This window comes from Panicum virgatum, chromosome 7N (assembly GCF_016808335.1).
Source record: "Panicum virgatum strain AP13 chromosome 7N, P.virgatum_v5, whole genome shotgun sequence".
NCBI lineage: Eukaryota > Viridiplantae > Streptophyta > Magnoliopsida > Poales > Poaceae > Panicum > Panicum virgatum.
Genome location: NC_053151.1, coordinates 4,388,494 through 4,398,866, shown reverse-complemented (window position 1 = coordinate 4,398,866; position 10,373 = coordinate 4,388,494). Strand labels below are relative to the sequence as shown.

General features: G+C 43.9%; 1 protein-coding gene across 24 annotated transcripts; it reads right to left on the bottom strand.

Moving 5' to 3' along the window:
* Nucleotides 1-289: 289 nt before the first annotated feature.
* Nucleotides 290-4,209, bottom strand: LOC120682404. 24 transcript variants are annotated; one of them, XM_039964290.1, is made up of 9 exons: nt 3,712-4,209; nt 3,518-3,628; nt 2,971-3,222; nt 2,717-2,819; nt 2,265-2,620; nt 2,072-2,185; nt 1,438-1,776; nt 1,244-1,357; nt 290-857 (listed from the first exon to the last, which is right to left on the bottom strand). In XM_039964290.1, exons 6-9 carry the CDS (start codon nt 2,093-2,095, stop codon nt 642-644), a joined length of 693 nt encoding a protein of 230 aa, XP_039820224.1. In that variant the 5' UTR covers nt 2,096-2,185; nt 2,265-2,620; nt 2,717-2,819; nt 2,971-3,222; nt 3,518-3,628; nt 3,712-4,209; the 3' UTR covers nt 290-641. The 24 variants fall into 24 exon arrangements, with proteins under 24 accessions (XP_039820224.1, XP_039820218.1, XP_039820234.1 ...); XM_039964284.1 differs by having other exon boundaries at nt 2,717-2,900; nt 2,990-3,222; XM_039964300.1 differs by having other exon boundaries at nt 2,265-2,614; nt 2,717-2,900; nt 2,990-3,222.
* Between the last annotated feature and the right edge of the window lie 6,164 nt (nt 4,210-10,373).

The following is a 10,373-nucleotide window of genomic DNA, read 5'->3' as shown; positions in this document are numbered from 1 at the left end:
GCTGACTAAAACCTAGGGAAAGATACTTTTCCTACAAAACTGGAGTTGTAGGGAAACAATCTAACATTGCATCACATGCTATGTGTAAAGTTTCTTTCCCTACGTTTCCAATCTCCTAGCGAAACTGTTAAGGCACTACCATGCTTTCGTGCTTTCGGATTTTACTCCGTATTCAAATTTGAATTCAGTTTTTAAATTGAATTCTGAATTGTGATTTGAAATTTAAATTTAAATTTAAACCTAAATCACATAGCATGAACAGTAAGGAAAATAAACATTCACCAACTAATTTATGGTGAAGTTGTATTGCCATATAACATTAATCTGCTCCATGCAGGTCAAAAAATTACAGTAAACACCAGCTCTAGGAGTTCAGTCAGCAATCATCAAGTTTTTAGATTTAGCCAAAATCAGATAAAAACAGCTAACACAGAAGGCATTACTAATAGCACTAACACTCTGTGCTAAGCCAAGCCCTACAGGTTCATATAACATCAGGGCATGCAAAAGATCTGATTCACCATTACTAATAGCACTAACACTCTGTGCTAAGCCAAGCCCTACAAGTTCATCTAACATCAGGGCATGCAAAAGATCTGATTCACCAAAATGCACATGTGGCATAATTGGATAACACGACTTCAAAATAGCGGGACACCCTCAGCTTCAAGAGAGTAGTTGGCACCACCACTTGTGGTTGCATTGACAGGACCACCATCATTGTTGTTAGTTGCATTCATAGGAGGACTATTGCTGCCACCATTTGCATTCACATGGACACCAAATCCACCATAAGCAATCCTGCTCAATGTTTCTTCTGGGGTTTCCCCTCGAATGCATGAGCCAAAAGTACCAGCCTACACAAAGAAATAAATGTCATGCTTAATCATTAAGAAAAGAAGGAAATCAAATGAATGAAATAAGTGCAGCACATATTTCTGCCATCATATTTAACCATACTACACGCATATTTCTACCAAACTATAATAGCCAATATGGTACAAATATTCTTCACTATTATAGACAAAAATTGGAACAACCAGATAGCTAAAAAAATTCAGATTAGTTGAAATCATGTCCTTCAGTAATTGGTGATATTTAGAAACATAGTATCATTAGCATGGATATAGTGAGAGTTCAGTAATTGATTTTATTTGCCTAACAAAAAATATATCAGTTTTCTTCACCCAACGGTTATTCAAAGCATACCAGGTTACAAAAAGACACATCTCATGGAACTTACATTTTCAAGAGAGGGACATGGAGATGGTGAAACACCATATGTCGCAGGCTGAAGCATGGGAGGCAGGAGTGGAGGAATAGATGTGGCTGGCATGCCACTGTGCAAAGCAACAGCCTGAAATATATTGAAATTTGATGCATGTAACTTGAAAATTGCATAATTGGTACTAGAATGAACACAGAAGGATGTCTCACTCTTACTTCCATAAACCTCCGCATGTTGTCATAGTGATCATGTACAATTCTACCCCATTCGAACATTCTCTGTGCAAAATCCTTAGCCATACAACTATCACGAGCTTCCTTTCTCATTTGGTTCTCTTCCTCTTGATGTTGCCGCTGTGCATCCATTGAGGCATGACTTCGCTTCAACTCAGCAAGGGCCACTTTATCATTCACAATGCGATTAAATATAGCCCATTTTCCATGTCGCCGAATACAAGAGCAATGGTAAAGGGCTCTAACGTCCACTGGAGAGTGCAGCCAATCAAAGTCGGCTCCATTTAATTCCATAGCCCTGGTTTTATAATTCTCCTGTGCCATTTAGAGAGCAAATGGAAAGAGTACACATCCAAATTAATAAGAACAAGAGTGACTGGAACAACTTTGAACAGTACAAAAATTAAGAATATAGAAAATCAATATCTACATGTGGAATTTTGTTTCTTCAATACTTGAAAATATGGCTGGTAAATGACAACAGTAAAGGACAACTAACTTAATTTAATTCAAAAGAAAGGGTCTTGCCCACAAGATTCAACATGATATAGATTCAACGATTTAGTTTTATCATGTTACTGCTTAACAGAAGGCATTGTATTGCACTTACCAGGCATGTTGTGGCTTCTTCCATGTTTAATGAAGTAATATCTTCAGGATTTGTACCTCTGTGAATATGAACCCATGCCCCGACATCAGTTATTTGTCTTCCTAACTTCTTAGACTACATGTTAAAAAAATATCAAATCAGTAAAAATTTCTGTAAAGAATAACCAACTTTGACTCAGTAAGCAAACATTAACCAGCCTTTGTCGTATTGTTGCGATAGAGCTAGAACCTCCTCTGTGAGTTTTGAATCTTCTGCTGTAGCGATTTGTACGATTTTTCTTAGACCTTTCCTTGAATCTAAGACTGCTCCATGCTGTGGAATAGAATCCCAACAATATTGTTTGCACCAGACGTGGCGTTGTGCAATGTACTCCTCCCTCGTCAAATAAAACTACCCAGCAATCTTGTCATGTTTCTGTTCTCCATGTTGCGGAAATGAGAAATTGTAGCATTGATTCTTGCATAATACATGATGCTCCCTAGGAGTAGTCCACAACTCACACCAACATTGTCTCTTGACTCAGCTTCCTTTGATGGATCAAATCTGAACCTAAGATGCAAGTAGAGGAAAATAAACATGTCATTTATTTTTTATTTCAGTTCAGTTGGTGATAGTATGTAAGGCAGCATATGTGGAGAGGATTACCCAAAAACCTTCTTCGACAATCTCAGCTACGGATTTTCCATCTGTGTCCTATGCTGCCTGATAATGTTTCTATGTAGATGCCACCACAACCTTTCCTCTATACCTAATCAAACATGGATGACAACTCTTCAGTAAACATGTTAACACACTTGATGGAGTCCTTCCCTTAACCTCAGACCAATGCCTTGCAATATAAACACACAACTCAATTAATGAATGTGATGACTATAGAGTGCATTTTTGCAGGAAATTACAATGTAAAGTTTTACAAACTCATGAGTTTTCATCTGGCATAATCAATGGACGATCTTGCTCACTGGAGATAATTGGAGGAAGACCTTGCTCATTGGAGATAATTGGAGGAAGATCTGCACTACCTCGCAAGTAGCCTTCTTCAATTTCGTCATCTCCTGAAGGATCATCAGCGGGTTCATATTGACTCAAAGTTGTGTTCTGTCTTGCTGAATTGCTAGAAGAACATGTAGCCCGGTGTGAGATTGTCATTCCTAAAAATGTAAGTATGTATCATCAATAAAAATCATTAGATGGAGCTTGTAAAATTTAATAGTTCATTGGATTATGAAACTCACTTAAAAAATCAGCAAAAGTGGCTTATCAATTTAATAGTGCAGGTCCATACTGATCCATGAGCTAAAGAACTGCCTTGGGATCACATAGACATCTTTAAAAAATCATCACCCAAAGCAACAACAGAACCATCTCATACTGATCCCAATGCAAACAATATTTTAACATATGTAGACCTACAAAGCAACCAGATCAAAGAAATTTTCTTCATACCTTTAACCACTGTTGAACAGTTCAATTTCTCTCCCTTGCCTTCTCCTTCCTTTGCACACCACCAAGATCTCCTATCCTTGAACAGCAGCTGCAGTGAGCAAGCTCCCTTGCCTTCTCCAAAAATGCAGGTACTTAGTCATGGTGCACACTACAATTTAATAGATGTAGGCCTGCACCAAAATCATGGAAATTACCTTATTACTTCCAAGACTCGTTGAATAGCAGGATTTATCCCCCTTCCTTTCTTCTTTCTTTGCACAGCATGCACCAAGATCTCCTCGAACAACTGCAGTGGCCGACCTCCCTTGCCTCCTCCGCAAATGCAGATCCTCCCTCTCCTGCTCGCGGACACAAACCTCCTCCTCGTCCTCCAATCTTGGCAGCGACTTGGAGTTGCACTACGGGTTGGGTTGTGGCAGTAGGGTTTGGGGCGGCCAGGCCATGGCTTGGTGGCCGGCTGGTTTTGGGGGCGGGGGAGGGGAGGATTCAGGCGGGGATGCAAAGATTTGGGTGGAGGATTTGGAGGCAGCTTCTGGGGGAAGGATTTGGAGGGTTCAGGGGAGAGGATTTGTGGCAGCAGTAGGAAGAATTGGGGGCACCCGCGAAGGAGTTTTATGGTGGTGGGCTTTAGGAGGGCGCGTAGCAGAATTTCGTGGCCGCGTGCGCGCGGGGGAGGGCGGCGGCCATTTTGGCTTCATCGGCGTGGGAGGGATTGGTGAAGTAGCGGCGATATTTTTTTGACTGGTTCCCTACGACATACCCGCCTTTCCTAGGGAGCCACCGGTGCGCCGACGTGGCACGAGGGTGGACAATCCTCCCTACGAGAGTTGTAAATCCTAGGGAAAGTTATAGTTTCCCTACGGTTTTCATATATCACTCTAGGAAACTATTAGTCCCTATGCCAGATCAATCGTTCCCAGGGAAACAAAAAATTGGTAGGGGAAGTAGCGGTTTCCAGTAGTGGATATGAATAACCATACAAAGCCTAGTCAGCTATGTACAGCAGTGAGAGATTGTTGCTTGATTCTTAAAATTAAGAAATGACACTATTTATCGTGGGACAAAGAGCTTAGGAGCTAATCGGTGTCTTTATATTATTTGACAACCGTCATCGGATGCAAGATGGACGCTTCCTACTAATTTCGATCACCCGTTGCCTTCCTTGCCGACTTCCATCGCCATTTTTGCCTAACAAAACTGAATGGCAATGTCATTGTTTAGGGCATCTCCAAAAGCTTAGCTTAAAAACCTAGCTAAATGAAGAGGTCAAAGCATATGTAAAAAAGTAAATAGCTTCTCAAGGGGTAGGAAAACCAACAGTTTATCCAAACTATTCTTCAAATCACCTCCCTCCCATCCCCTCCCTCTTGTCTCCCTCCCGCCGGGCCGAGCTCCGCCGGCGGTCCGGGTGCGAGCTCCCCCGCCGGCGAGCGCGAGCTCCGCCGCCGGTCCGGGTCCGAGCTCCCGCCGGAAGCGCGAGCTCTGCTGCCGGTCTGGGTCCGAGCTCCCGCTGCAAGCGCGAGCTCTGTCGCCAGCGGGTGCGAGCTCCCCCACCGGCAGGTCCGAGCTTCCGCCGCGGGCCCGAGCTCCGCCGCCGGCGGGTGCGAGCTCCCCTACCGGCGGGTCCGAGCGCGGGCACGAGCTCCCCCACCGCGGGTCCGAGCTCTGCCGCCGACGGGCGCGACCTCCGCCGCCGCGGGTCCGTCGCCGGCCGGGTGCGGGAGGGTGACAAGTGTGGCGGGAATAGGAGGACCACGCACGAACAGGAGGATGGCGAACAACGGGGCATAGGCAAAGATGCCTACCGGGAATGCCGGGATGCAGAAGGAGATAGCGACGCCATGACTTTGCATAAGCTGTTGGAAATGAGTTTTAGGATCTTTTCTCTTTTTGTACCTATCCACGGTGATTTACATAAGCTATTGGAGTTGCTCTTAAGCATAACCATCAATTTGCAGGGATTCACATGCGGCCTTGCAGTAGGAACAAGATGAGTGCCTCATATATAATGTCTATTCTTTCACAAGTTAAGAGAGGCAAAGATCGACTTGTGCAAGAAGCTGAAAAGGGTGAAGTGTTCAATTAATGGGTACTCGCGAGGTCTCCAGCGGCCTGCAGTTTGGCCACGGGGAGGAATAGGTATACGGAGTATCTAGTAATATCCTATCCATACCCTCCTTGAAATGGATATATCCATCCCCATCCATTCGAGATGAGTACATTCATACGATACCCATTTATCACGGGCGGTGACAAACGGGTACAGTTACCCAGGGGCAACTTGACTTCCCAGCAAGATTTATGCTACAGCCATGCGTGCAATGCATGAGCATGACCGATCAATCGAGTTCGAGACGCATCACCATTCACCAATCACCCCGCCACCCTGACTTGCATCGCTACTACTCACTCTTCTCCTTGGGAATCATGCCCAGTTTGTTGCGGCATATATAGAGCTACTCCAGGTTGCACTCTGGAACTTACGGGACCAGAGACATGCCTGCCTGCTCTTCTGTGCTCCTGCAGTGCAGCACTGGTATCGTTGCCCACGGCCGGTGCGGTGCTGTTGGTTGGATCTTCCTTTCCTCTGCCTCTGCTACCTGCTAGCGAGCTGACCGCTAGCTGGGTTCTCTCTGCTCAGCTACCCCCAGGGATGCCTTACACACAGCATTCAGTTCGGCTAGCTGCCTGCCCGGTCTCTAGCGCGCTCTATACGTTTCTACTACGACTCTGCTCGGCCAATTCGTTCGTTTCCTCTGTTTTCAGAATTTTCTTGCTCCTACAGGCCAATGTATACCATTAAGTCACTGCATGCTGACACTCTAAAACTGACCAACATACACGAGACATAAATAAATATATAAATATAGGCACAGGGACAGGCAAATTTTATGGGGTTTTGTAACATAAACATACCACTAAGATAAACATACTGCACAAATAAAAAGTTAACCAAACTAATACAAACAATTCTGAACAAAGCTTTAAGGGAAAAGTTGGAAGAAAAAACTCTGAACAAAAGGATTCTGTAAAAAAATTCGACTATAAGTTTTGCAAAGAAAAGTCATGGTGCAAAATTTTTGTACAAGCAAACATTTGGGAGCCAAAAGGTCCAAGCAAAATATTATGGGATAGAAATTTGGAGAAAATTTTTTGAATACAAAATTTCTGAAAAACAAAAAATGATGAAACAAGAAAGTTGAAGATAAAAATTAGAACATACAAAAGTTAGAAAAGAGAAGGTGAAAGTGAAGGGCTTGCGCGGCCCACTGGCCCCACGCGCACAGGGCAACGTGTCGACCGCTGCGAACGGTCGACCACAAAATCAGTATTGGGCTAGTACTTATGGTTTATCAAGCAAGTGAGATAATAAATTGTAGGAGTATGTCCAAGCAAGGGATAAATTAAGCCAGCACATGAAGACGATAAAATTGACAGTAGTCGTCAACTAACGTGCAGTTTGTATTCGTGCTCCGTTATTTTTTCCATTGCTTATTACCAACCGTTAATAAAGCAGGTAGTCATTACTCCTTGAATGCACAGGCCAGGGTAATAAATATTAGGTGCAGGTACCTTGCTTAATTTGAATTTTGTACTGGTAGTGTATATTGTAGACCAGCACCACCACCCCGCGGCCATTGAATTGATCATGTGCAGTACGTAGTACCACAGGCTGTATGGACCCTGAATATATCGATCGATTGCCTCTGCTGCCTTATGCTCTGCGTTGGATGATTAATTATATTTTCTAGTAGTTACATAACTAGAGGTGTTAATTGTGTTCATTTCAATTCCTGAATGCATGTACGACTCTGCTAAAAGAAATCGGTGCTAGTAGTCCAATAGCGGGAGGGGGTGAATTAGACTAAATTAAAATCTTATGTCCAATTGTTTATCTAGTGTAAAATTAAACCCTCGTCCCAAAATAACTTTTGCATCCTATGTCCAATTCTAGCTTGGAACTACTCTAAGAAAGTAAAGGCCCACGAGCAAGTAAGAAATGTGAAAATGTAAAGAAGGAGATGGAGGAAGCGAACTCTTGATACAAGAATTTATCTCGTGGCATCGGTAAGCACTAAAAGCCACCTCTAGTCCACATTGTTGAAGCACTTACTAAAAGTATTGCTTCGTGATCATCATATCTCTTCCGCAACACCCCTTAACTTGCCACAAAGGCTTGGCGACTAAGGCTCACGCCAAGTTCCCAGGTTGCCTTGATGTCATCTCCATCAAGAAGCTTTTCCACGAAGAAAGAGGGTCTCTACATCCCCGCACAAAGCCGTTGTCGCCGCTCCATACCAAGCTGGAGCGACGACGATGTGCCAGCGAGCTACCAGCGGGACTCCAAGGGGCCGGCACTCTAAGATTACAATAGTGGTTCACTCTAGAACCAACACACAAGGTAGCTACACCTTGCTTTCTTACTCTCTCTAGAGGTAATCTAACACTAACACTACCAAAAAATGTGCTAAGATCTATGGATGTGATCAATTTGCACTCTGGTGGCTTAGATGTGTTCTTCAATGTATAGGTTATTTTTTTCAAGTCCAGCAACCTCAAATGACGTAGGGTGAGACGCTTATATAGGCTCAGGGGCGAAGCTGCAGCTAGCCGCTGGGGTCCGCTGACCCCGACGAAATTTTGCAAAATCAGTGGTAAATCGCTCTTTCGCACTGTTCCACAATAAAGTTGACCCCGACATGCAATAAAGCTGACCCCGGTGGCATTCTCGGGTGGCTTGGCCCTTGTATAGGCTAGAAGGCGGCTTTTAGATATTGCCTGCCTTTTTGCAAAAGGGCATAAAATGTCAGTTAAACTGGTCACTACTCATCGGTTTAACTAGTCACACTCAGCCTGCCTGCTAGCCGTTGAATCCTAATGTTCCCCTTTTGCTAAAATCAACGCAACGAAGTCTTGCACCGACAGGTGTCGGTTCAATCAGCCCTGAAGGATTTGTCGCTTGAACTCTTCTACTGCTTGAGCACGCTTGCAGGACATATTTTTTTGCACCATCAGTTCAACCGGTGCTACTGCCATATAATTGGGCAAATTGGAAATTGCACTGGCGCTTACTGTTTATAGCGTCGGTTTAACAAGCTGGTGCTTCTGGGCTTCTCTTCATTTGATCGCCGTTGCAATTCTGCATTGCATTGACCCATTCAATCTTGATACGGTCAATTTAACCGGCCGGCTATTTTTCTACAGCCGGTTGTACAATTTGTCTAGATTTTCACTATGATTTATACAACTTAACAGTGATTTGAACCTCTTGGGTGTGGTTTAGACTCCATCGAAAGGACCTAGGAATTCTATAAACTTAAGCTCACAAACATTATTAGTCACATTGATTATGTTATCACACAATCACCAAAATTACTATTATGATCTAATGGGGCCATGTTTCTTACAGCCAGTTTTGAATAAATAATCCGGACCCAACGTAATTAACCCAATTCAGTATGTGATGATCGGGCAGCCAGCTGATGCAGATATGGATACCTGCTGCAAGTGAATGTGATCGATGCTGTACAGTACATACACCAGCTTTATTAATTAAGTAGTTTATTACTTAATTATATACTGCAGGTACATAGTGTTAGTTGTTGCAGCTGGTTTGAACGAACGATGCATCCATCCAAATTGGCAAATCGACGGCACTACAAAGACAGGGGTATAATAAGGCCCTGTTTAGTTCCCAAAAAAATTTCTAAAGTACCCGTCACATCGAATTTTTTGACACATGCATGAAGCATTAAATATAGTTGAAAAAAACAACTAATTACACGGTCTAACTGATTAGCACGAGACGAATCTTTTAAGTCTAATTAGTTAATAATTGGATATTAATTGTCAAATAACAACGAAAGTGCTACAGTGTCAAAACCCAAACATTTTCGCGAATTACAGTGTCAAGCTTTAATTAGCTACGGCCACCACTAGATCCGCACGCTGATGTGCAGCATGAACGAAACAATGATGTGTCCAAATGGAGTAATTACTCTACTACTGGTAGGTATTAGCAGTAGTGCAGCGTCGTAAAAAAAGCAAAACTCTACATTTCTAAATTAGCAGGGGAGCTTGCTCACTGCTACCTTGAGCTGCCCTGTTCTGTTGTAGGCCCGGCCGCTTGGGGTGGGGGGGGGGGGGGGGGGAGAGAGAGAGAGAGAGAGATTCCTTGGGATTTACCGTGGGCCAAAAAATCGTAGTACAAGTTGTTACTACGTAGTATGGTGAGTGCCGTGCGGCCAATGGGAGCGCAAAACGTCATCCCCTAGCTGCAGGATCGGAGCGAGGGTCCGTTATCCGCTAATTACCTCGATGAATTTAATTACTAGCTCTCGCTCGCTGCCATCACGCCGACCTCATCTCTCTCTCTGTCTCTCTCGTGGAGTAGTCAATCTAGGGTGATTAACGCGAGGCGACAGCCTGCCTGGGGATCGCATCGGATTAACTAATTAAATCAAATCAGAGCCCGGCCGGACATGGGTGCAGTGGGTCGTGGAGGTGAGAGCCGTTTGGTCACTGGAATCATCCCTCCCTCCCCTCCTCGTCCGTCGTCATATCGTCGTCACCTCTGCCACAGCCCCATGCCATGGTTCCTTTTATATGCAGCTTTGCATCTCTGTTGTCGTTGGACGACTGAGCTTTCCCAGGCCGGCCGGCTCCCAAACCTAGAGAAACCTACCGTACTAGAAAATCGTTGATCAGGACCGGTTGTTGTAAAGCTTTTTTTTTGTTTCACCGGTTTTGCTTCGCTAGTAAAGCTGTTTTATTTGGGTGAATTACTATGTTTCCAAGCTAACTTTGCTGGGGTTGTTCAAAAGCTATGTATATGAGCTACGACGAAGATCTTTTA

Excerpts from the sequence above, each read along its gene's own strand:
- LOC120682404 (XM_039964290.1), bottom strand. The coding sequence starts at position 2,095 with ATGGAAGAAGCCACAACATGCCTG. Across the intron at positions 1,358-1,437 it reads GGAGGTTTATGGAAGTAAGA|GCTGTTGCTTTGCACAGTGG; the intron begins GTGAGACATCCT and ends AATATATTTCAG. Across the intron at positions 858-1,243 it reads CATGTCCCTCTCTTGAAAAT|GCTGGTACTTTTGGCTCATG; the intron begins GTAAGTTCCATG and ends TTCTTTGTGTAG.